The following is a 27,696-nucleotide window of genomic DNA, read 5'->3' as shown; positions in this document are numbered from 1 at the left end:
AAATTGTTTGTCCAGCGTTTTAATGGCTTAGCCAATTGGGAAATTGTTTGTCCAGCGTTTTAATGGCTCAGCCAATTGGGAAATCGTATGTCCAGCGTTTTAATGGTTTGGTCAATTGGGAAATTGTTTGTCCAGCGTTTTAATGGCTTAGCCAATTGAAAAATTGTTCGTCCAGCGTTTTAATGGCTCAGCCAATTGGGAAATTGTTTGTCCAGCGTTTTAATGGCTCAGCCAATTGGGAAATCGTTTGTCCAGCGTTTTAATGGTTTGGTCAATTGGGGAATCGTTTGTCCAGCGTTTTAATGGCTTAGCCAATTGGGAAATTGTTCGTCCAGCGTTTTAATGGCTTAGCCAATTGGAAAATTGTTTGTCTTGCTATATGTGCAGGGTAGCATGTAAATACCTGTCTTAAAAAATCCTTTGACGATGCTGAATCTCAAATTTGATATTAGGTAAATAATAATTAATTGATTTGATATTAAGCAAAGTAAATGATAAGTAAATTTTCAAGAAACAAAGCGAAATTATTCGTTAACTACAAGGTTTACAACTAATAAAAAATACAGCATACCATTTAAAATAACAAAGTTGACCTTGAAGAAGCCGAAATGTTATCACCTAGAAAAAAATGCACCACATAATGCGACCCTCCAAATCATGCAGTTTTTCCTATTAAAAATTATTTCGTACGATGCATACTGCAGAAATTATTCAAGATGATCAAGCTAGCTAAGACAATGTGTTCTGTATAATGACATCTTATAATTAAAAACAGAGCGATACATTTTAGCAAAAAAAAAAAAAAAAGGGTTTTATTAAAGCTATCGAATATCGTCTATGATAATTTGTTTAAAAATTGTATTAAAAATAAGGAAATTTGCAATGTTGTTATTATAATTACTATAATTACTAAAGAAAACAGTAAAACTTGATTTTAACTTTCGTTAACACAAATTTCAAGAATAAAAATATTTATTTAATAAGTGTGTATTATTATGTGTGTGTAAATGATAATAATTATAACAATATGGAAATTTATAAGTAGTGTACAAACGTAGTTTATAGTGTCTTAGTGCTTAATATATTATGATAATGATATGCTTAGCGTGTTTAAAATTCACATAGTAAACAGTTTTTTAGTAAGCATTTGTAATTATGATCATGAGCATTAAATCTACTTCACTTTTAAAGTTGGTACGTTTTTCTGCGTTACCGTTATGTGATCTTATCGCGCGCAGATAACGATATTACATTCACATTTTCACAGTTTGAAAAAGTATGCAAAAAAAATAAAAATCCATCGAAAACCATCATAAAAATTTCTTCACAGTATATAATCTCAATATAATATAATTTACATAATTCATAAGCAATTATTAGTACAATATTCTATGATTCATGACTATAATTTATTTCTTTTTTTTTATTTGGTAGTAGTTTATAATCAATTCTCATTGAGAATTATAAGTAAATTATTCTGGCGTGGTACTATAACGCGAATGATAAATGATTATCGTATGTTTGATTCTATCTAAGTCTAATGTTTAAATCTAGAGGATAATGTCTTTTTAGCCTGCGGATCTGATCCGTCGTGTCAAGTAATTGAGTGGTAGTAAGTAAGTGGTAATAAGTGGGTTTTTGTGATTGTTAATTCTTATGTTATATCTATTACTGAATGTGGATATTTCTTCTTTAACTGTAAATATCTCAAGGTCGCGATGTATTGTTTCGTTGGTAACATACCAAGGTGCATCTTTTATAAAAACTCAATTTATAAAAACAGAGTTACTTCTATTATTATCATTAAAAATATGGTTATTTATAAATAATACTTATGGATTAAAGTTGTTGTAAAGATATCGTTAACTTCGTATGAAAATGCCATAAATCATACTGTGCAATAAAATTTTTCACATCCGCTTTCACTAATACCAATTTGAACAGTTCATTCAAAAGAATTGCATCAGTTTGATTCGATTCGATAACAAACTCCATTCGATTAAAATGTATCAAATAAATGTCAATCAATATTAATACGTCGTTTGCAATTGTGAACTTTCCATTCGAAAATTGTTAAAGTTAAGAATTACGTAGTCATCGAAAAATGCTTTAGCATTACATCGTCATTATATCATAATTAATATGAAAAAAGGTAGCAACTAACACAGTACAATGTATAGAGTGTAGTACAGTAAATATTATGTATATCATGTGCTTACTTCATATTTACAAATTAGTACGTGCATAAATATAGTATAGTATTACATATTATTATATATTATATATGTTGGAGATGAAAGGACACCGGAGCCTTTCCTTTAGAATTTTGGGAAAATCCTCTAATACTTTAGCCTAGATTCTATCATAGCCGTAATTAAGCAATTGTTGTCATTCAATCCGATTGCATTTGTTCGAGATTCGCGATAGTGGGATTGGGTTCGGAGTGACACGACTGGCCGCCGAACGTAGCCACGGTCACGGGATGGACGTTTTGCCTGACGGAGATGTGCAGTGATTGTATGGTTCTCCCTAAAAACGTGGTTGTGGCGGCATACGGCCTCGATAATGGGCCTAGCCACGTGTGATTTTGCCTCGGAGGTGTCAACATAATGGGACACACGTTGTATTAATAATCAAACTCCAGGCAGAAACTGCCTAGCAACGGCGATTGGAGCTTTCTCGATGCTTCCAACCAGTATATAACAAACGAACGCGATCGTAAAGAGAGGAAAATTTTCATCGGTCTATTATTCGTGCGATCGCCTTGGAAAGTTACACATCGAGCAGTATATACCGAGCGTCCCAGCAAACGTATTTCGTGCTTCAAAGTATTCTACGTTTAGTAAAGAGTTATCCCGTTGACCGTGGATTCGTTATCGAACCCAAGGACATTGTCAATAGCGTCTCGCGTGTCTAAACACCACGGTTATTCGTGAAACTTTGTAAAAAGTCATATTTATACCTGTAAATGTAATCTCTGTTGTAGAAAACGATGGCCACTTCAAATGAAGAATTGTTACGCGCCCTCAATTCCAACGATAACCCGAATAATGAATTAAACCTAGAGAATTATTTATAGAATTCAAGAAAATTCTTTTTAACTAAAAACACAACTGGAAATATAGAATGGAAGTGCTATTATTATTATTTTTGTGGATTTCCTTTTTAATTTACGAGGGACGTTTTAATTAACACATTCAACGCGGCACATAGAATAGGGAAGAGCCCCTAGTGGCGGAAGTCCATTTTTCTTCTATCCATTTATCCAGACGTCATCTGCAAGAAAATAAGGAATCGCGATAACGTGTATTTACGTCTTCGGTTTCAATTTCCAGTACTTCCATTACTCGTTACATACGGTAATATATTTAAATACAAGTTTCTGTGATGTATGCTGAATATGTACATTGAAATATATTTAAATACGATATGAACTATTTTGACTTTTTAAGTACGGCAATTAGAACTTTGTACTTTTACAAATATACGAAGTTTTTACTATTTCTACTGCAATTTAACTCATCCTTACGTTAGATTATTTAGTAATTATTTATTAGTAATTAGATCTAATTTTACATTTTTATTTTTAAAAATATGTTGTTAGCGTACTAAAAGAAAATATAAAGAAGGAAATTTGTGTTTTTAAAAAGTATATACGGCAGGAATCTTTAGATGAATTAATTTTTATTAATTAAGTATAATTAAAATTCCAGTTCGATGCAACTTTTTAAAAAATCCACATATGTAATATTTTTTACCATATTTTCAATATATACTTATACATAAAGAATTATAGTGTAAATATTTATTCTTCTTCTTAATATAGAAATATAATATAGAAACATTCTTAATATAGAAATGGACCGTCCGAGTTAGAGCAAATTAACAAACGAAAAGCGGTTACCTTGCAAATTCTTAGTACAAAATTATGTAATTTATCATTACCTACAAGTTTGCTTTCTGAATTTATTGAATTTTCTACAAGATATTAGGATTTAATTTTGCATCATATCCAACAGCAACGTGTTAATATCACGAAGGAAAATATTATTTTCAATTGCACCATAAATTAGAATCTACAAAACAATAGTCAAACGAAACTTATAAAATGATACTGGAAGAACTTTCTCAAGAATTTCATATAAACCATATAGATTACATGAAAGTGTAACGTCACCTAAAGGATATGTAGATAACACCTGGTTATGCGATAGCGATGAGAACAGACGGTAGCCGGATTCCCATCCGTGGGATATGCGAATGATAGTGAGGAGGTAAAGATTCCAGTCCTTTAGTCAGTAAGTCAGTCTGTGTTTCGCTATTGAAGTGTAACATTGTCCTATTAATAAAGTATACGAACGGGCTATTGCTCATTCGCCTTTTTTTTTTATAATACCTTGTCATTTATTAAAACAGTACAACTAAAAAATAAATTTAAATTTCCATATAATATACATCATATAAATTTTCCTATAAATAAATTATTATATATAATATATATTATATATAATAAATTAAAATATATATAATATATAAAATATATATATATAATAAATTAAAATATTATATATAATAAATAAATATATAAATAAATTATTATATCTATTATATATTATATCTATTATATTTCTATATTTAACATTTTTGCTCAAACAATTACAATTATTCTACTTTAAATTTAATCGCAAACAACATTTATATCAGCACACTTTACTGCTTCCATAAATCTAATTTGCAAAGACACAATTCTTCTCGAAAATGACACGGAGCTCCATAACATCGTCTACATATTTTGTTTCAGAAATGACGAGTCTCTTTGCTCGTGCTACTGGTCGGCAGTGGTGGCGATAACGAGGGGTTGGCGAAGAGCATTGTTTTATCTGCCACTATCCTGTATTTTGGCATGGAAACCGCACAGTCTTCGGTTGTCCTATGTCGCGGGTAACTGGACAAATTAAATGTTTAAATATTTTCCGCATACATCTCGTTGCAGTTGAAATCTTCGAATTGCTCAAAACGATTCACATTATTGTAACGATTGATATTTCGCTCCTTTCCCCGTTATGTTTTCTATTTTCTGGTCATATTAATTTTTAATCAGTTTCGGGTAACGTATTGATGAGATTTGGACATTGCTTTATTAAAGGAAATTAAATTACCCGGAAATTGTACTGTGTTGCCGAAATGTTTGTTTCTTTCTTTTCTACAAGAACAGTTAACTATAATTAAAATGAAGTTTCAGCTATTGGCAGATAAAAATGAATTACTCTATCTTCAAATAACGTTAACTTATATATTTATGCAACTATCCTTTTTATGCGATGCAATTTTAAACGCGCGTTGCCTTGTTTCTTATCGCATTAACATATAAAGATATAAAGATATAGAATAAAACACACAAAAATTGAAAATTTCGAGTGGTTTTATAATTATAAAACGCAGTGTATCATGGTGGTTAACGAGACTGTAAACAATCAATTAAAGAATAAGAAGAGATAACTTGAAAATTACTCTTATCAGCAACATAGCAACGTTCTGTGTCCTGGCAAGAGTAAGGATATTCAACGAGATGTTGAAAGAAACGTGGCAAGAATTTAGTGCAAAGTAACAACGTCGAAAGCAGATCGAAATGAAAAAAATATTTCTCGTTATTTTCCTCCTGTTGTTATATCCACAGCCGGACTTTTGGCAGTGCTATCCTTGCTGCATATTGCGTCCAGTGCTTTGGTGGGCCGTGGTTCCTGCCAGATGAGTAATGCCATGGATTCGGTTGGCGAGAGTCTTCTAAGTACTAGGCCCGAAAATTATGATCGCTTCGAAGAAGTTCTGGTAAGTGAATGAGGTAAACACGTAAGTTGCTGCCCTTTGCATTAGGAGATTGAAATTGAAAATCCTGGAGTCACTATCGTGGAAATGTAATTTAGTATCATTACAAATATTGCTACGGACGTGGCTAATTCTTTCATTGTTCTAGTAATGCATCGTACGCATCATTTGAATCAAACATTTATTCTAAACTGAAGATACGAAGTATTCAAAAGTGCGAAATTCTTAAGTAATATCAATGAAAATAACAATATATTAAACAATGGTAAAGACTGTATAAAAATAGAAAGTTAAGAAAAATGAAGAAATTACAAGCATATTAACTATATTATAAATATATTATTTCAAAAATGGAATAAATTTTTGAAACGGTTTAGCATTTAACGTGAAAAAAGAAATGTAATCTAATGTTAATTTAATGTGCAATTTAACGTGATTGATATTTTGTTGTTATTTACTGTTAGGGCGTTTACTTCTGTTTTTACTATTAGAAAACAATTTCAATGTTACTACACGGATATTTCATTAGATACAAAGTTTTATATACCATTCCTGTTCCATTGACAAAATTTTAATTATATATATATATAATAAGAGAGGAAACAAATGGCCACATTCCAAGAGATTAGAAAAAGAAATGAAAGGACTTTAACTTAACTTCAACTTAAATGTATCATTGTGTCGTTCGGATAACCAATTCAATGAACCTTCATTCAGGCACTGTTTAGGTTTGCAGGAAGGCGTTTCAGATGGATATCTTTTAATTTTTTAATATTTATAATATATCGTGGCTTATATTATTATTATTTATTTTAGTCCGTGCCTTTGGCTTTGGACAACTTTCGGTTTCAGATTTCTTACACTTATTTTGCTCCTTATATATCTACCTCCCCTCTTATCCACTCTATTGTATTGCACTTCCTTAGATTATTCTATCTCTAACAGCTAAAAACTAATGACTAAAGCTACTGCAACTTACCACTACACATTATTGCCACTTTTGATCTTTTGCCTCCTTGCTGTGCTACCTTCTTGTCCTTCCTCCCCGTCTTGCATTGCTCTTCTCTTCTCTATTATTGCTTTTAATTCTGTTAGTCCTTCTCCAGTCTCATTCAGTATTTTTCCATGTCTTTTGGTCCTCCCGTTATTTCACATTCTTCTATTACACGTCTCAGGTCTTCTTCTTTCCTTTTACATAGTCTGCATCTTTTTACTCCCTCCTCTTTCCAGTACTCCCTCGCTTTGGCCTCGTTTCCACATCTGAATCTTGCTAATATTTTTCTATCCTTTCACTTCATCCTCCCTTCTAAGTATTTTGGTAACTCTCCTTTGGCGATTTTTCTGTAATGTATGTTATATTTGGATTCCCTTATCCTTTTCCCCCTCTCTTCTGTTTCTCTCTTCCTTCTTTCTTCTACAATTTGGTCTCCTGTCCAACTTTCTTGCTCTTCTCCTGCTTCTCTCTGTGTCCCTCCATTTTTCACCTCTTCTAGTTCCTTCGTTCTCTTTCTTGCTCTTTTCCCTTCCTGAATCTTTTTTTTTTATTATTATTTAATTGCGATTTTAGAATTTGTCCAGTGGGAAATTAGATAAAATGTTATATCTTAAATATACATAGCATGTGGATGGTTACCAGCGGGCTACCATCTTCGTGTTTGTTAGGTTATATCCTTTGTGAAATCAGCTGGGTGTTTTCTTTTTAGCCTTCTTTCTATGCTTGTGTCGATCGTTTCCGCAGTCAGCCGGTTCGGGTGTGTTGCTATTCTTTCCTTTTATTATTATTTTTCCGCATATCTCCTCCTTGACTGTTGGTATTCCCAGGTCCTTCCCTCGTTTCTAACGTACCATGGGGCGTTTACTATTGTCCTAAGAATTTTGGCTTGTAATGTCTCTATTTTGTTTATATGGCTCATTGCTGCTATCCCCCATAGTGGTATTCCGTATGTCCAGATTGGTTTTATGATCGTTTTGTATATTTTTAGTTTATTTTCTATGCTTAGTTTGGAGTTTCGACTTGTTAGCCAATGCATTTGTCTCCTTGTTGTCTGTATTTTGTCTATTATTGTTTTAATATGTTGTTTCCATGTGAGTTGTGTATCTATGTGGAGTCCTAGGTACTTGACTTGTCTTGTTTGTGTTATGTGCGTGCCGTTCAGTAGGATGTTTGGTGGCATCTGTTTTCGCAATGTGAATGTAATATGGTTGCATTTGTTGGGGTTTGCTTTTATTTGTTTAACTTGCAGCCACTTTTCTATTTTTGTGATGTGTTCTTGTAGTAATGTGACTGCTGTTTCTGGGTTAGTGTGCCTGACTAGTACAGCTGTATCGTCCGCGAATGTCAGTATTTTGCTATTGGTAGTTGTTGGTGTGTTGGCCGTGTATAGTGTGTACAGTATTGGTCCTAGGACGCTTCCTTGCGGAACCTCTGCCTTGATGTCTTTAACTTCAGAGTATGTGTCCTTGATTTTTATTACGAAAGTTCTGCTGCTTAAATAGGATTTTATTAATTGGTATATTTGCTCCGGGAATTGTTTTCTGATTGTTTGTAGCAGGCTTTCGTGGTTTATTTTGTCAAATGCTTTCTCGATGTCCATGAAGAGGACTGTACAGTATTGTTTGTTTTCTAATGCTAGTATTATTTCATTAATGAGCCTGTGCATTTGCTCTATCGTGGAGTGTTTGTTTCTGAATCCAAATTGGTGATCTGGTATTAATTTTTCCTTCTCTATTGTTGGTTTTAGGCGGACGTATATTATTTTTTCTAGTATTTTTGAAAACACAGGAAGTAGCGATATTGGTCTGTAAGATGCTGCTTGGTGTGGATCTTTGCCTGGTTTAGGTAGCATTATGATCTGTTCTAGTTTCCATAGTTTAAGATAGTATTGGATTCTTAGTATTGCATTGTATATTATTGTCATTAGTCGTATCGCTTTTGGAGGAAGGTTTTTCAAGATTTTACCATTCATTAGGTCGATTCCTGGTGCTTTATTGTTTTTTGTTTTTTCGATTATGTTTCTAATTTCTTGTGCTGTTGTTTTAGGTATGGTGTATTGCTTGTCAGTTGAGGTACTAGTGGTTGGCGCATCTTCGTTCGTATGACAATTGAAGTTGCTGTTGTTGATATTATGTGGTGTAAATGTGTTGTATAGATGCTTGGAAAATTCTTCAGCTTGCTCTTCGTTACTTCTTGCCCATGTGTTATCTGCTTTTCTTCCAAGTACCTTGGTAGCTCTTCTTTGGTTATTTTTCTGCAATGTCTGTTGTGTATTCTTTAAGAATCGGATTATCTGCACCAAACGTGTTTTCTAAACTTTGAAATTGGTCGTAATTTAATATGAAACCGTTATCAGTTTTATTAAATAGCGATTTGTTAGGCTTAAACATATCATCCATTTTTCCTAAAACTACTTAATAATTGATTACGTTTGGACTTCTTATTACTTTTAACGTAAGAGTGTTCTCTGCTTTTCACAATAGTATTATTCTTAATCAGAGGATACCGATCTTCCATTATCGGAATTGTCAACAGAGATTTCAGAAGATACGAATAAAAGTCTTTTGTCGCGCTAGATCTGACGCTTCTATTATCGATAATATCATTATTCCTGTTATTCTTAATGACAGAGTTGAAAGCTGTGACATTGCCGCTTGATGCAATAAGATTATCGCTAGCTGATTAATTTTGAGATCTTTTTCTCATTCTTACATATTCTCAAACTGTAAACGTAGGTTCTTTCGCGTTCGGCGCATTTTTCAGTAGGTAATTCTTGTTAAAAAAATCCCCCCAAATTTATATAACATCTTCAGATATCCTAAATTAAGATTATCATAAAACTTTTGCAACATACTTTATTCAAATACATCTTATTGCAAAGAATACAATGCAAAACATGTGAAGTGCATTGGTATGGATAAACAATTATAATTTTTAAATGAATTATTATAAACTAAAAATCCATCGGCAAATTAATATGTTTAAGGATGATACTTTGATACGAAAGAAGTATGTCGCATTTATTCATTCAAATTAAATGCCTGGATTTGCGGCCCACAGAACAGTAAACTTTAAAGGTACCCTAAATGAAAAATGTTTAATGTTCAAATATAAATGTTTGATTATAAACGTTGCTGCAAAGAATATAAATAATAATTGCAATAACCTGTAGGTAAATTTAATCACAACATAAATTTAGCAACGAAACTATTTGCCTACATGAAACGTATAGGTAAAGTGTAAACGTGGGTATTCTGCGTCCTCTGTAGGTTTCACATCGCATGTTTGACGATAAACTGACGCATATATCTATCCTTGTAAACATAGGTTTTCATACCCAATAACCTTTTTAGGGAAAAAAGATGGAAAGACGTTTTCTGCTGTCTTGTAAAAAACTTAGCGATGAAATACCTATCTTTACAATTTAACGATTAATAATACATTGTTTTGCCACATCGTCTTCTTCTTGCATAGAAAATGGCCAACCTTTTCCGTAGATATAAATATACGGTGCTGTGTATTATCGTGCTTAATTAAAAGAAAAAAAATTCTAGGATTTTTTATGTCTTTTGGGTATATAATTTGGAATTAGATATGTAATTGTCTGCTAAAACTTAAGATGTGATTGATGCCGAGTTCCTGGACAGTTGCTCTTAGAAAGTTAAGCTTAGAGGTAATTTTGATATTCCTCTTGGCGAAAAATTTTCGATTTTGATGGCCATATGTACATTCGATGCTTTAGCTTAACAGTAATAAATTTATCAATCTGAATCAAATTGATCCAATAGTACGATAAAACGTATCAAATATTTAGAAATTGCAAGTCACTTCTCGCAATACGCCACTAATATAAATACGTAGAGACGCACAGAGATGTTAAACGAAGATATGTCCAGACTGTCATTATTTTATCAATCAATTTATTGTGAGAAGAATAATGTTTACAAAACAGCATGAAGTGATCTTTCTCATTGTCAGTTTATTAAACAATTTATTCACTGAAGAATGCTAGAGAAACCTAAATTTTAAATAAACTTAATTTTCCAGTCACTATATTAGCATTAATTTCCTTACTATAATTTTAGTAGCTTCACATAATATCTATTTTTTATTTTACATTTTTACAAAAATTTGTTGTTACTTTTATTTTATTTTACTTTACCTCATTTTATCTTTATTCTCATTGACTGTACAATGAATTCCATATAGAATGGAAAAAAGCAAGATGCATTTTTTAATCTTCCAGTCACTATATTTTCATTAATTTCCTTACTATAATTTTAGTAGCTTCACATAATATCTATTTTTTATTTTACATTTTTACAAAAATTTGTTATCTCTTATTTTATTTTACTTTACCTCATTTTATCTTTATTCTCATTGACTGTACAATGAATTCCATATAGAATGGAAAAAAGCAAGATGCATTTTTTAATTTTCCAGTCACTATATTAGCATTAATTTCCTTACTATAATTTTAGTAGCTTCACATAATATCTATTTTTTATTTTACATTTTTACAAAAATTTGTTATCTCTTATTTTATTTTACTTTACCTCATTTTATCTTTATTCTCATTGACTGTACAATGAATTCCATATAGAATGGAAAAAAGCAAGATGCATTTTTTAATTTTCCAGTCACTATATTTTCATTAATTTCCTTACTATAATTTTAGTAGCTTCACATAATATCTATTTTTTATTTTACATTTTTACAAAAATTTGTTATCTCTTATTTTATTTTACTTTACCTCATTTTACCATTATTCTCATTGACTGTACAATGAATTCCATATAGAATGGAAAAAAGCAAGATGCAAACAAGTGTTCAATATGTATACGTTTTACTAACGAGTTATCTCAATATAATTAATTCTTGAAGATTATTCCAATTGTACGTTAGTAATATTAAAATGGCAATCCAAGTGTCACTTAAATTCGTAAATTGTATTTCTTACACACGTTAAAATTTAATATAAATTACATAAATAGGATTTTTTACAATTGCCATAAGACACTGATTACTTACGCTAATCTAAACATTGATCAGGTGTATCAGGTGATCTGAAGGCGCTGGATTAATTCATATATCCAGTAAAAGATGTTAGAAGCACAACACTAAATATCAAAAATGGAAATTTATATTTGTAGTTTGGTGCAAGAAGTGCCAATTTATAAAGTTGACATTAGCATTTAAATATGTTAAAAAATTAAGGTACGAATAATTTCGAACGCACAAGTCTCTGTTATTTCAATTTTTCTTTCTAATACGACAGGAGAGAATTAAAACTTTTGCTATTTGTGTTTTTCTGTTCATTTTGACATTTTCTTACGGAAGATTTATTTCATGAAAGATTTTGACATTAGCGTATGCAAATGCCATTACAGTCATTTCTAGATAACATTTGAAATTATCGCTTTTTATATAAAATATACAATTGTTTATAAACTCAATACCGCAATTAGCTCATTTGTGCAAAAATATGACAGACGCTTCTTGCATCAAGCCACAGATATAGAAAATATTTATAAATATATTCGATAGAAATTTGCCTAACTGAACCTTATTTTAAAGACATTTTATTACATTTCAATAACTGTATCATTTCTCTTGAATGGCATTGCGTAGTGAGACACTTTTAATAATTATTATTTTTAAAAATCAACAACTTTCAGTAACAGAATAAAGAAAAAAAGTAAAAATTAAATTACTAGCAAATTTTTATAACAATTTGAATTGTAATATTAGAACAAAATCTAGAGGTACAGTACTGGACAAAATTATGACACTTTACATAAATGTAAATTTGTATACTGGACCCATTTAAACGAAGAAAATGTACATTTTATACATGTTACACATAAGACAGAAATAGTAACAATGTTACTAGCCTTAAGTATGACTCACAGATTATGTAACATGTTTCTTGTCCATTATTATTATTCGGAGTCTCACGGCTCTATACGGGCGTTTTTATGTTACGTATTATCCGCACAATGGACATACAAAAAATTCCTCATATGATATACAATACAAAAGTTAGGGAAAGAGATGTATGTAAACTGGAACTGACTTTGGTTGGACAAAATTATAAGGTACTTGACTAATTTTCCATCCTTATTTCTGTGGCGGCACTCGATACTAACTGGTGTCGGACAACGGCAGCGCAGTGGTTAGCGCCTTAGGTTACGAACGTGTTCCAGACTCGGGTTCAAATTCCGGCGACCGGAGTCCAATTTTTCTTCCACGATACAAAAATGAGAAGGAAAACAGCGCACTATCGCAGCTGCGACATCTTCTACACCCGCAGCAGAACCTATCCCGGCCTCTACTCCAATGTCACGTAGAATTCTCACGAAGGATATAACCTAACCTATAAGATGGTACCCCGCTGGGGGCAACCTTCCACATGCTATATTTTACCAAAAATTAAGCTATGATATTTTACCAAATGTCCTACTGGACAAATTGTAAAATTTAAATAAAAAAAAAAAAAAAAAAAGGTAGAATTCAGGGTTGAATGATGAAAGAAAAGAATACTGAGTCGTAACCCAACTACTAATCTTCTTTATTACAAATTCACCACTTACAAGCAATAGACTGACACTGAACCGGAGAAAGGGTTGCGCAAGAACTGCCCGAGCTGTCTAAAGTCTCGGCTTACGTACATTTTGGTTTGAGGATGTTGAGGGGCTCGGTGTAGGTTGTGATGTGGAGAAGTGTCCGAAGGTCGGGGGTCGATGTCTTATCTACGATGTAGACTAAAGTGTGTCACAGCCTTGGTGTAGGTTATGATGATAAGGTGGTGATATGTCTGAGGGAGTCCGAAGCTCGGTGGTCGATGTCCTATCTTGATGTGGACTAAGGTGCGTCATAGCCTTGGTGTAGGTTATGATGATAAGGTGGTGATATGTCTGAGGGAGTCCGAAGCTCGGTGGTCGATATCCTATCTTGATGTGGACTAAGGTGCGTCATAGCCTTGGTGTAGGTTATGATGATAAGGTGGTGATATGTCTGAGGGAGTCCGAAGCTCGGTGGTCGATATCCTATCTTGATGTGGACTAAGGTGCGTCATAGCCTTGGTGTAGGTTATGATGATAAGGTGGTGATGTGTCCAAGGAGTCCGAAGCTCGGAGTCTATGTCTTATCTCTGATTACCGTTTCTGAGCGGATGGGCTTCTTGAGCGTGTGACACCAGCAGCAGCGCACTATCGCCACAACTAACCACTACAAACACGTACCCCTCATTTCTATCAGTAGTTATTCGATTGCGAGTAGATACAGAAACTATTAAACTAAACTAAACAGTAGATACAGAAATCTATTATTTATTCATAATATTCATGCATTTATCTAAAAGAAAAGGATGTAATGGGTCGAAGAAAATTTCTAGAAAGTGAAGTCAACTAAATCGTTTTGTTACAGACAGAAAAGTATAGGAGAATTTGGAAATTGTTGAATATGTGTGGTGTGCAGTATATGTACATTGTATTAAAAACGCCAGGAGCTTATAGGAAAATTAAAAGGAATTGAGAGACCTTCTGTTACAGCTGAACGCGATAAACGAACATTTCTGCATGTTACTTCGAATTTTGAAAGAAATACGAAATAAATCGTCGTATTCTACAAGAAAGCAAGTATATATTAAACGCAAAAATTTGAATATTCCACTGGATGAAAAAATGGAAAAGTGCCATTTTTAACGATGGAAAAATATTCAAGTTGGACGGCCTTGTTGGATGGAGTTACTATTTCCATGATCTCAACACGTTGAATACGGATGACTCCACGATGGTGTGATTGCTTTTAATCGAAAAAAAGGCACGTAGACAATGAACATACAGGCGGTAAGCGATAAAATTGGCATTTGGAGCATTGATATTGGCTGTGCCATTATTTGTTTTGCCGCTTACGGCTTACCATTTACCGCCCTCTATGTTCAAGGTCGAAGTTTCCATCAAATAGGCGACGGCAATTTTGAAGAAACAGAAATAAATTTCTTACCATGCCACATAAAAAGCGACAAACAAAAAAGCGCTAAGTGTCTTGTAATTTTATTCAGCAAGAGTCAGTTCAGATTTACAACACTTCTTTTGCTAACTTTTTTGTTGCATACAAATATAATGCATAATATTCAATATATGTATAAAATGTATAAAATGTACATTTTCTTCCTTTAAATATTTCTTATCATTTTGTCTAGTGCTGTGTATGATGAATGAAGACGCTGCTGTTAATTATAATTTCAAAGATGGTTTCAAAAGAAATAAAATTAACATTTACATAATAATTTTGCTATTTCCTTTAGTCTTCTCATTTGCCTAAATTATACAAGCATGTTGACGTCTGTATCTTTGTGCATATTCAATATGTCTTTTTTGACATAAAATTTTAACATATTCTAATAGAAAATCTTCCAGAATCTTTTTACTTCGCTATGCAATTAGTTATCATTTTGCAACATAAAGTATACGTAAAATAACGCAAGTTATTACGTACTTAAAACATCTTACGAAGGTAGACAACTTTTTTAACTTCAGTTTTTCATACGTAAACGCGCTTTGTAAAGCTAATGTTTGCTCGCGTATTTTATATTTTATTTTACCGAGGTACCGATTGACTGTGTAACTACACGTGTAACTACATAAGTTACTATACTACCAAATTATTATTTCATTTATTTATTTGCGTTACATTAAGCAAAATATTTTTATTTTTCTAAAAAAAAAAAAAAAAAGATATTTAAATATCTAAACTTGAAAAATGGAACAAAAGATGGAATATTTTAAACTTATAGTTTAAGTAACAAAATGTTTAGTCTCTGAATACAAATTAACGATGAATTTAATAGTTTCAACGACTTTATTATAACGATTATGCTTTGTAACTTTGGAGTCACAACGGCGTACAACGGTTACGCTAGTATCCCCTTGCATCCTGGCTTTCTGCAGCTTCCGCTCTTATCCGAAAAGATTGGCCAATGCGCTATTTCATCCTTCCGCACGTTTTTGGGTGGAATTGTTGCACTTAGTCCTCTTTCTTTTTCCTGTTCTATTTGTTTATCTTTTGAAGTTGAACTAGGACGCCCTCTTTTCCTACTGATTCCTTTTTCGTTCTTGAAATAAACAAGATTTTTTTTTTTTATTATATTGTTTATTTTTAATTTTACAATTTGTCCAGTGGGACATTAGGTAAAATGTTATAACATATGATTGAATAGCATGTGGATGGTTACCCCCAGCGGGGTGCCATCTTCGCGTTTTTTAGTTTATATCCTTTATGAGATCAGCTGGGTGTTTCCTTTTTAGTCTTCTTTCTATTCTTACGTTGATCGTTTCCGTAGCCAGCCTGTTTGGGTGTGTTGTTATTCTTTCTCTGTACCTTTCCGCGTATCTGGTGATCTCCTCCTTGACCGTTGGTATTCCCAGGTCCTTCCGTATATCCTCGTTTCTAACGTACCATGGGGCGTTTACTATTGTTCTCAGAATTTTTGATTGTAATGTCTCTGTTTTGTTTATATGGCTCTTTGCTGCTGTCCCCCATAGTGGTATTCCGTATGTCCAGATTGGTTTTATAATTGTTTTATATATTTTAAGTTTATTTTCTATGCTTAGTTTGGATTTTCGACTTGTTAGCCAGTGCATTTGTCTCCTTGTTGTCTGTATTTTGTCTGTTATTGATTTGATATGCTGNTTTCCATGTGAGTTGTGTATCTATGTGGAGTCCTAGGTATTTGACTTGTCTTGTTTGTGTTATGTGCGTGGAAATAAACAAGATACAATTCCAGTTTTAAATTCCAACAAACTATATCGGTGCTTGCGGGTTATATCGTGCGATAAACAATCTCTTTTATACAATAATCAAGCATTCATTACCGTTAACCCCTTCGCTTCGGGTGCCGCTTATAGGCGGCGCCGGCTACATGACCTGTGGGTACGGGTGCCACTTATAGGCGGCGACCACGCGACGATCGGTACCCCATGTATCATTCAGAATTATGTTACTAATCTTTACATATTAATATATTAACTAATTTACTTTTCATAATTAATTATATTAAACATTTTATTGTAAAGTCCTGTAATTACCTGTAATTTTGTAAGCCTTTTCATATCAAAGATGTAAATTATACTTATCACATTGGAGCAAAGATTATTTTATTCAGCACAGTTGTTATTTAAGACTTAGGAAAACATTTATACAGCAATCACGCCACTGTGCGCATTTGTGGCGCGCGCCTCCGTACAGGGAGAGCACATAGGCGGACTGGACTGCGAAGAGGGTTAAATCTAACGGGTGAAATATTATTCATGGGTATCATTTCTTCGACCGAATTTTTATTCGATACTGCGATATCAGTGAATCGACCCACGTTATATATTTATGCTATATTTAGACACTCCACGTCAATGATTTTCTGCATGTTTTTGTCCCATCTGATGACTACGCCTATTGGTCCACTTCGCAAAATGTGCTGAGTAAATGAACCGGCTTGTCGTCGTAGTACTTAATTGCATTTACAGTGACATCGTCTATATGTACATGTAGACAGCTTTTCTTAAGTTTCTTAAGTTTATTCTTCATTGCTTCATCTAATGAAAATTCACAATTTTTTAATCCGCGCAGTTCCAATTCCCCGAATTTCCATTTTTTCTAGTTCGACAAATAGGGGAACGCTTAAAAACCAATTGTCGAATTAAATTTTGCGAAACACTTGTCTGAGTACAATTTTTTTATAATCTTAGCACTACATTGCCATTAATTCCTGCGTCGAATAATTTTTGATCATGTATTACTTTAGCAGTATAAATTCCAAAATTGTAAATCGAAGTCGAAATCGAGTCGAATCGCACAATAAAAAGGCCTTATGGCCCCATTTCTTTGGTCTTCTGGGCACGTCTTGTTTTAAGCAGCATTCTACTTTAAATGGTATTATTTCTTCGTCTACGCAAGGATGTTCGTCAATCGGGATGCGACTAAAATTTTTAACTAAATTGTTGACAATAGTTTTTATTTTTTGTAATTCGTCTATATCCTCTGAATCGTTTCTGTTAGCCCCGAAATTGCTACCAAGATTTATTCTACATTTTACTTGTCTCCGTTGCGCACGGCTCATCGTAGCCGCAACAACAGAGTTGTTTTCGACTTCCAAAATCATATAGCATCTTGGTCAATTATTTTATCTAAGATACAAGCGTAATTTTTTATTGACGTCTTCAACAGAATCCATTATAATAGTTTGTTTTTTGCCAGGAAATATAACATTTTTAGTAATTGAATCGGTTTCTGTCCTAAGAAGCTTAATCTGTCTGCGAGTACTTGATTATTTTCAGCAGTATCGTGGACCCTATATTCAAGAGTTTCACGACGGTAATTTTCTAAATTGTTCATTGCCAGCAGATTAACAGGGATGTTAAATTCACATTCTGAACGTATGCACTTGGTATAGCTACTTGGAACTAGAGAAAAGAAACGCAAATACATATCATGCGAGGAAAGAACGGCAACACATCCAAACCAGCTGGCTGCTGAAGCGAGCGAAACTCTCATAGAAAGAAAACTAAAAAGAAAACACCTCACTGACCTCACTAAAGAAATAAAATAGTGAAACTCGAAGATGGTATCCCGCTGAGGGTAGCCATCCACATGTTATTTAGCAATTAAGTTAGACAAATTTACCAAATGTTCAGCTGGACAAATTGTAAAGTACAAATTAAATAATAGAAAGAAAAAGAAACATGTCTTCACATTTCAGTTGCTTGAACGCGACTCCAGTCCAAGTTTGTGAAGCTGAAAGTGACAAACACTTATGTAACATGGTTTTCCATACATAGCTCAAGAGAGTCTTCATAAATTATGTTTTATTATTCTGGAAAAAAAAAATTAATTTTAAAACAAATATTTTTCTAAACGATTACTATGGTAAATCCTTCCGCGTAACGGTGAGTGAAAAAGAGTATTCCTCTAGTTCTCACTCGCCGTCCCGCTCACTGTCCTTTCGTAAATGTAAGGTATTTATCATTCAGTTCATCTCCTAATGTTTTATTTATCCTACATAATATAAATTCGTTTCCCCAATTACAAAGAAAAGATGGTTTTCTAAAAGCAAGTATATGGTGCAAGGTGACGGAAGTGTTGGACGATGGCGTGTCGGGACCAGCTGGCCGAGTGGGAGATAGCGACGGGGAAATATGACACGAACGTCAACCCTCGTGGGCGAGCGAATCGGACGAGAACAGTGAACCGGAACAAAGGACATGTCAGATTGCAACGGTATCTTAGTCGTTGATGGCGGACAGAGGGAATGCTGCTGATTTTGGCGTTTCGCGAGCAACACCAAAATTTTGGCTTTCTCCGCGTCGTACAAAGGCTGCCGATGTCTTTACGAAAACATAATATACAGGAAGAAGAGGGAGAGGTCTGCGTGTTTGGAAAGTTTGTAAAAATAGGAAGAGTGGAACTTTTTGAACGAAGTTTACGGGCGAAAAGTGATTGTTCGAGGGCGGATAAACGGAAACAAGTTACAAGTAACGTTGAAAAATTCGACCAAAGATCCACGCAGTAAAACAGAAATACGTGAAATTGAAGGTTGCTAGAGGTTTATTGTTTTCTTTTTGCGTAGCTCCGACTTCCTACGAGTCGATATATACTGTTGAAGTAGAATAGAGAAAGGGAACATTCCTGCAAAATCGGCCTTTGATCGATCAGAGTTCCTTTCGATAAGTGTGAGCACTGCGTTAAGCGTTCGTTCGGATGTTAATTAAAAGAAAACTGTTAACAGTCTGTCGTACTCTGAGGTATAATATAATATTTTTGTTTATATATCACTAATAGATGTTTTTAAATGATTAATTGTAATCTGTTGTAGTTTGCGTGAAAAGCGATGTAAAAAGAGGTTCGATGTATGTAGTTATAGTTATTGTAAAATTATGGATAAGAAATACAATCATAAATTTGAGAGCCTTTACTTAATAAAATAAATATATATGGTTTTATAAAGATTGAAAGAACTTACATATGATAGAGAAGATTATAGAATTAAAACATTCCTTTAACAAAACTATACATCTTTCACTTATATATGAATGTAATTTTATATCTTTTAAAATAAGAACAAATTTTGTTAAAATAATTTTTATTCGTGAAATTTTATATTTCAAAGTAAACGATGATAATATAGAATTTCTAATGAAAAACGATGTCAATGAAATCTTATAAATGTTGGTACTTTATTATGCGCAAATTTTTAATTTGTTACCGTTTAAAATATAGTAACGAAAAATGCAATCTCAAATTCATGATGAATAATAATATTAGTGATCAATAGAGTATGTGATACATTTCGTTAGTAAACGACACATTTCGTTTTATGCGTGTCATACTAATTTATAAACATGTAATTGTAGAAATAATAATAGCATATAGAGCCTAAAGTAGACGTTTGTATTTAAATAGCTTCGAAAAAACACTGTAATTGTTTGTTACAATTTACTATTAATGCAACATGTTGTTACATTTGTTAACAATTGTATGAGTTTTTTTTTTTTTTTTTTTTTTTTTTTTTTTTTTTTTTTTTTTTTTTTTTTTTTTTTTTTTTTTTTTTTTTTTTTTTTTTTTTTTTTTTTTTTTTTTTTTTTTTTTTTTTTTNATTATATTGTTTATTTTTAATTTTACAATTTGTCCAGTGGGACATTAGGTAAAATGTTATAACATATGATTGAATAGCATGTGGATGGTTACCCCCAGCGGGGTGCCATCTTCGCGTTTAATTGTATGAGTGAGTGTTCATTTATATTTTTACTTGCTCGAATGGAGACAGAAATAAACCCACCTATATCATTATACTTAGTACAATATACAATTATTCAAATGACTATTCCGTAAAAATAAAAATTTCTAATACTCAGTATTATACAACATTTATACCATGTATTTATTGATACTACAATTAGGAATGTGCGAATACCTAAAATTACAAGCTCGGGTCGGGTCGGGTCGGGTCGGGTCGAGTCGAGACGAGTCGAAAATTTCTTTCGGCTGCCGGTCAGGATTCCGAAAGTTTGTCGACGCATAAACATATTCGGGTATCATTATTTCAGAACCCGATTTTCGATTCAAAACATAATCTTTTTGTAAGGGTGTGCAAGATCCCGAAAATGTTGGGAATCCGATGTTCGGGACAAATCGGAAAGAGATCGGGTCGGATCGAACAGGTTCCGAATCGAAAATCTCAGGATTTCCGAGATTTTCGAAAACCCAAACGAGATTTGGAGATTGATTTCATTTCGACTACAAATAATTCTTATGTGACATTTTATGCCTTAAAGTTGAATGGAAGGAAAGTTATTTCGCGAAAGAAGTTTGAAAGATATAGGTTCTAATTAAAAAATTCGAAGTTAACCTCCAGAAGATTTTTCAGTATCATTGCCAGGTTAATTACAATGACAACGCAATTGAAACATTTTTTTTTTATATTTCTCATATCTCTCGATATATTTTCCTGGAGAAATTAAAATGGGACACCCCGTATATGTGTTGCTTAAATTTAATGAAGATATATGTATTTATTCACTACAAATAGTTTTGTATGCAATAATACATGTTGTGTATATCACATTACTAATTCGTACAATGTATGATTCCACAAGGTAGAAATCAGTGGTAAAATTTCCATACAAGCAGTTGATACTAATTATAAGTTCAATATTATTTATTGCACTTATTAAATTATTGTACATGATGATAAAAGTTCGTGAAAACGTAATTGCTAAAATCATTTCACACTACTTCTTTATTATAACTTTCATTTCTATCAGAACAAGAAAATTCGGATTTATTTATTATCATTAGTTCATTCCGAATACATAAAGAATATAATACAGTAATGATGATCGCTTTGTTCAATAAACATATTAGTAATTATATAATATAATAAATTAATTTCATTTTTCTTCTAATTGTTCAATGCATATAAATACAATATTCTCAAAATATTCTTAAGCTTTTTTTAGATATTTACCCCATGATCGAGATAATCTTTTGTTAAAAATATTCCATCAGAATCAATACACAGTTGTCTGTTATGAAATATATATTAAAAGTCAATTGAAAATAATCTCAAATTATTAAGTTTCATGTTTAGCAAAACTAGTAATCTACATTTGTACTGTTTGTAAAAAACATATGAAATCATAATAACGAACTTAATTTAAAAAGTAAATATGTGCTTGCATACTTATAAATATTTACTTATCAAAAAAATGCCGACAGACTTATACTAAAACACTGTCATTTGTGTTACTGGAAAGTATTTCACTCATTGCATTTTGTATTACAAAATTTAATATGTTATGTTAATATTTTCTATATAGCAACTAGCATTTGAACTTCAACTACAATGACCCGATAAACAACATAAGGAAAAAAAAGACCTATTATCCTTTATATATAAATTTTAAAATAATTTTAATCATTAATGATATGTATTATTTACATATCAAAGAAAAAGAATTAGAAGCACCTCTATAACTTTTTTCTCTTACAAATATTATATAAGATTGTTGGTCTTAACTATCAGATATCTACTAATCATAGAAAACATGAAATATATATAACTTAGATCGTATATACATAATTGCAAATGGTAAAATATAATCAAAGTGCTTCTTCTTTATCATTTTTATCATGTTGCTAAGAATCATGATGTTTCCAGTTCATCAATTCATCTAACAGTCGTACTAATAAAGGATTTCCACCTAGACATTGAATCTTCTTCCTTACTTCTTTGTCCATATCTTCCAATACGGTTCTTGTGTAGGCAAAAGATCCAAACTTTTCTAGCAAGTTAACACAATACCGTTTTACCTCGTTATCCTTAGTGCGTTGTCTAAGAATACCTTTATTAAGAATGATTAAGGAATAATAATATTCAAATATATTTTAAAAATAACATCTCTGAGTCAAGGATACTTAATATTTGTCTATCTTCTGGATGAGTCCGTAAAGCATGTATAATGGGAAAACTAAATTTTCCTTCTGAGAGATCTTCGCAATAACTTTTATTAAGGGCATACTATAAAATTTATTAATATATATCACTATATCAATTTATTCATTAGATCTAGAAACTTACCTCTTTTACACACAGGTTACAGTAATCATCTCGAATTTGGAAGTAAAGTCCTAACATACTAACTAAAGATACGTAATCTTCTTTAGAGTCGGAAAATAATTGCATTAATCTTATAGCCATATTAAAAAGCCCACCAGTTTCTATAAGGAAAAATGAAAAAATATGTTATTGAAATCACATGAAATTAATTAACATAAATTACATAAAACTTACTTCGGATTATCATTTGTTTATACGCTGTTTCAGAGGGACACATATAATTATCTCTCCAATACAGTTCCATACCCTGACCTCTATGAAGTTCTAATAACTGCTGCAAATATACTTGAGTACCCTAATATCAATTTTAATATTAATATTAATTATAATTAATAATGTTAATTTAATATTAAAATAATTTTATTAATATTAAAATCTACAATTCACCTCAGGATGATTTAAAGCCATTACTTTTTCTAAAGCGATAAATAAACCATAATTTGAAGCATTTATTGTACTTGCTACACCATAAATATTATGAGCTACAGGAATGCCCCTTCTTAAAACTGAATTATCTTGAATGTCATCAATTCTGGAAATATTAATAAATAAATATTTTGTAAATACTGCAATAATTAATCTTTTCCTTCCATTTTTAATGTAATCGCGGATAAGAGGAAAATATCGAAAAAAAATGGGTAGATGTTGGTTGATATTTTATATTTTCAAAATATATGTGATTCGTAAACTTACAGGAGACTGGAGGTATGAAGTAGCTGTATAATATCTCTGACAGCGTGGAACTTATCTTGCGGTATTTTTAACCAGTAATTGAAAGCTTGTATTAATTTGGCCCTGATTTGTTTCCCAGGAATTTGGAGAATGTAAGTAACTGGTAGCAATAATATCTACAAAAGATTATACTCACTTTAAAGTATTGAAACACAATCATACGCAATATGATAGTACACGAGATTCATTCTTGTCATTTTGACACATTTCTTAACCTCATTGCCCATGATTCATAACGAAACATAATCTAACCTCATCTTCCTCCTTGTCACCGGAATGCGAGTAAGGTGTCTTTTTATTTTGCTCCATAATATCTTCCAGCACGGTTTAAGCTTCGAGTTAGATCGTGACTATTTTACTAAATGCGATCAGTCAAGACTAACGCATACGAGGAAATCAATTATACTGACGAACTGTCGAGTTTCCGCGTGCATAAAAGCCGATATCCCGATACTGACTGTACGCTGCGTCGTCTGCTACGCAATCACGTGTGGTGTTTGTGTACAGGACTCAGGAGTGATGTTACATAAGTACTTATGTATTTCATACGTACTTATGTATTTCATACGTACTTGAGATCTAAAAATACGTTTATTAATATTATAATTTAGTTATGAATTAAAAACCTGTTTTGGCATTGTAAAATAGTAGTATACGTAGTTCGTATAATTATTATGTACTACTTATTCAATATCTACAAAAAGTATTCGCATATCATTGCACTATTAATATTTTGGAAACTAAGCGAATTGTCACTATATCTTTTTCTCAAGGACGCTCGTTCAATTCTGACAGATTATTCAAGAAAGTAATCGGAATATATTCGAAATTAAGAAATAATGATGCTAAAATTCTGCATACATTGAAGACGATTTTAATTTCGTTAATTATTCCAAATTTAAATAGGAAATAATATTCAATAATTGAGACGTATATCTTGCATTCTTGTTTTACAAAAATTTGCAACATGAGTTATTGAATATCAGGAAGATCATTGGCGCGAAGAAAAAATATATACTTTACCTGATTTCTCTTTTGTGCGTATAGTAAACACTAAGAAAATGACGAAATTAATGAAGCAAATTGTATACATATGGACTTTTCAACGTATGTGCTCGAGTTACAATTACGATTTGATTTAGACTCTTGTAAATAGTGAAAGATACAATCAATCAATTTAATATTTCTTTGTATCATGATCGGAGACACATTTTATTTTACATTTTGACCGGTCATTCTTATCATTCTTATCATTTCATTGAACTGTCTTCCTTATGTAAATTTGTCGAAAGATAAACAACTTTATAACTTCTGTTCATATAAAGTAAACATCTATCAATTATTTCCACTTCATATGATTTTTCGTTTATACAATATGAATTGACATACAGATAAGTAGATTCAATCGATAAACTTTATTTAATTGAATATTAAATAAAATTGCATTCAAATAAGCAAAGTTTTTTACATTGATTATCATTATTTCATTTTATCAATCTGTCTATCTTATCTTGAAAAAAATATTATACTTGTTAATTGCAGAATTTATAACAAAGTATAAGTTAGTATCACATTTGAACGACCTATTACGTGTTGGAAATATTGTATTCAAATAAGTAGAGTTTTCTACATCGAATATCACTATTTCATTTTATCCATCTATCTATCTTATCTTGAAAAAAATATTATACTTGCTAATTGCAGAATTTACAACAGAGTATAAGTTAGTATCACATTTGAACGGCCTTTTACGTGTTGGAAATATTCTTATGCTCAATAGGAAATTTACATATCTACCTCAGCCTTTTGTATTAAAATTAACAATGATTAAATTTTACTACACAAAACTGTATTATTTATTTTATATACACTATTATATTATTTTAAAAATAATGTAATAATATTTATATAATATAATATGATAATGTATATAAGATAAACAATATAATTTTGTGTAATAAAATTTAATCAAATAATTGTTAATAAATATTATTATATAATAATAATATATAATAATATAATAATAATATAATATAATATAATATAATATAATATAATAATATAATATAATATAATATAATAATATAATATAATATAATATAATAATATATATATATATATATTATTACAGGAAACCCGAGATTTATATTTTTGTTTTGCAAATTATTTACGTAAATATATTAAAGATGTGTATTTACCAGAGTACTCCAAAAATAAATATTGAGAAAATGTATCCTTAACGTTTTTAATTAATTTAAATTCTTTCTTGTATTTTCGCGTTAGAGTTTAGTCCAATTATAGATTATATCTTTTGTTTTTATGTCTATTTATTAAATAAAATCAAGGAAATTGCAAAATCACAAGAATTTTATGAAAATATTATAAATGGATTTCACAAATTAATAATGCCATCATCTGTTAATTTTACTTTTAGCATGTTTATTGCAGCCTCACCGAAATAAAATTCACGAACAATGTTATAAAAAAGGAAATTGTTCTTCAATGACTCAATATCTTTGATATTGCAGTATATGAAATTCTCATTACATTTTTTTATTATTATTAATAAATTTACTAAAATCACTGAAATTATCTTTTTTCATCATAAAAAGTTGTGGCTAAATATTATGAAAGGTATTAATATCAACAAAGTACCTTTTATTTTTAATTAAAATTTTATTTGTATAACACATATTCGTATAAACTATATCTTGACAAGTGTTTTGTTAATAATTGAATTTTAGGTGTTTACGAAGTAATTTTGAAGAGACTCTGGGCAAATGCGTTACGGAATAAACAAATGGGTCTTTATATTAAAACTAAATAATATTTATTGCAACTAAGATTTAATTTAAGTACTACGACGACAGTTAAATTGAAGAACTCTTCGGATTACAGTCATTTATTGAGATAACCCCTTTTTCTAATTATCGCATTTCCATAATCTGTAGATTATAGAATAAATAAGGTTTCTAGACCTTACTATATATGCTTCTAAATTATCCATATTGTACTACAATAATTCCATTTTCCGATTTAATATATTCCAAATTACAAAAGAACATTTTTAAACTTTAAATTTTAACTTCTTAATATTTCCAAACAAACATGTATTTCTTCAAGTCTATTTTTTGTATTTCCAATAAATACAAGAAATTCAATGAATATTTTTCGTATAAAATAAAAATAAGAAAGGTATTATCTACAGGATTCTCATTTGAACCTTGTTAAGCACAGATATTCTTCGTGTTTCATTATATACGAAGTTTTTTTATATACCAAGTCAGAATTTCTTCTTACGCTCATATAATAAGACTGGATTTATATTTTTGTCCCTTTATTAATCTATATTGTTATGTGTTTATATCTTTATACATTATACATGTTTTGTGTTTTTATATTTTTATTTTTATGCCTCTATACGTTTATATTTATAAACTCAAGAGATTCTGACTTTCCTAGTACCATAGCTACTAGTACTGAATAACTCAATAAAATAAGTCAAAATAACTTTATGAAGCCATTGAACACTTATTCCGTCGTTATTCGTTGACAGTTGCCTGAAACGGTTAGGGACTCAGATGTTTGTATTGGTACGCACTTTGTTACGTCGCGCAGGACATCTGCACGCCAGCCCTCGCTACCTGGCCGCCAACGGTCAACCTACAGCCATCCCGATTCTCAATAGACCCAATGACCCACCATAAAGACATTAGCCTTTAGCTGCATTGTCTCCAACATGTTTGCCAGTCTAATTGCATGTCTGGAGAGTTCTCTAATTCGAGAAGTATTTGCAGTTTATGGCTGGGTCTTGGAAAGGTCCTTGAGTTTATTAGGCGCTCTTAAGAATCACGGAGAAAGCGGACAGTCATCAGATGGGAAAAACCCAACACATGTCCATCATAAAAGGCTGTTTTTCCCATCTGGAGCAAAGTCCACCGCCGCTCTACGTTGGTGGGAATCTTCTGCA

At 31.5% G+C, this 27,696-nt stretch overlaps 2 protein-coding genes across 4 annotated transcripts in view; one reads left to right on the top strand and one right to left on the bottom strand.

Annotated features, from left to right (window-relative positions):
- LOC122569732 overlaps window positions 1-20,357 on the top strand; it is a 265,026-nt gene extending 244,669 nt beyond the window's left edge. For all 3 annotated transcript variants that reach the window (XM_043731251.1, XM_043731253.1, XM_043731252.1), the window contains 3 exons: window positions 4,802-4,941; window positions 5,678-5,829; window positions 18,947-20,357. In XM_043731251.1, coding sequence (XP_043587186.1) covers window positions 4,802-4,941; window positions 5,678-5,829; window positions 18,947-19,018 — 364 coding nt within the window. In that variant the 3' untranslated portion in view covers window positions 19,019-20,357. The remainder of the gene's footprint in view (window positions 1-4,801; window positions 4,942-5,677; window positions 5,830-18,946) is intronic.
- A 995-nt stretch (window positions 20,358-21,352) lies between these two features.
- On the bottom strand, window positions 21,353-24,203 carry LOC122569731 (geranylgeranyl pyrophosphate synthase). The gene is made up of 7 exons (XM_043731250.1): window positions 23,979-24,203; window positions 23,688-23,842; window positions 23,382-23,526; window positions 23,169-23,289; window positions 22,956-23,095; window positions 22,793-22,895; window positions 21,353-22,719 (listed from the first exon to the last, which is right to left on the bottom strand). The coding sequence occupies exons 1-7, from the start codon at window positions 24,033-24,035 to the stop codon at window positions 22,514-22,516; spliced, it is 927 nt and encodes a 308-aa protein (XP_043587185.1). The 5' UTR covers window positions 24,036-24,203; the 3' UTR covers window positions 21,353-22,513.
- Window positions 24,204-27,696: the final 3,493 nt, after the last annotated feature.

The sequence above is a fragment of the Bombus pyrosoma genome, linkage group LG7, assembly GCF_014825855.1.
Source record: "Bombus pyrosoma isolate SC7728 linkage group LG7, ASM1482585v1, whole genome shotgun sequence".
In the NCBI taxonomy this organism is placed as follows: Eukaryota; Metazoa; Arthropoda; class Insecta; order Hymenoptera; family Apidae; genus Bombus; species Bombus pyrosoma.
This window is presented reverse-complemented; position numbering and strand designations above follow the sequence as displayed.

Excerpts from the sequence above, each read along its gene's own strand:
- LOC122569731 (XM_043731250.1), bottom strand. The coding sequence starts at position 24,035 with ATGGAGCAAAATAAAAAGACACCTTACTCGCATTCCGGTGACAAGGAG. Across the intron at positions 23,843-23,978 it reads GTGACAAGGAGGAAGATGAG|ATATTATTGCTACCAGTTAC; the intron begins GTTAGATTATGT and ends AATCTTTTGTAG. Across the intron at positions 23,290-23,381 it reads TGGCTTTAAATCATCCTGAG|GGTACTCAAGTATATTTGCA; the intron begins GTGAATTGTAGA and ends AATTGATATTAG.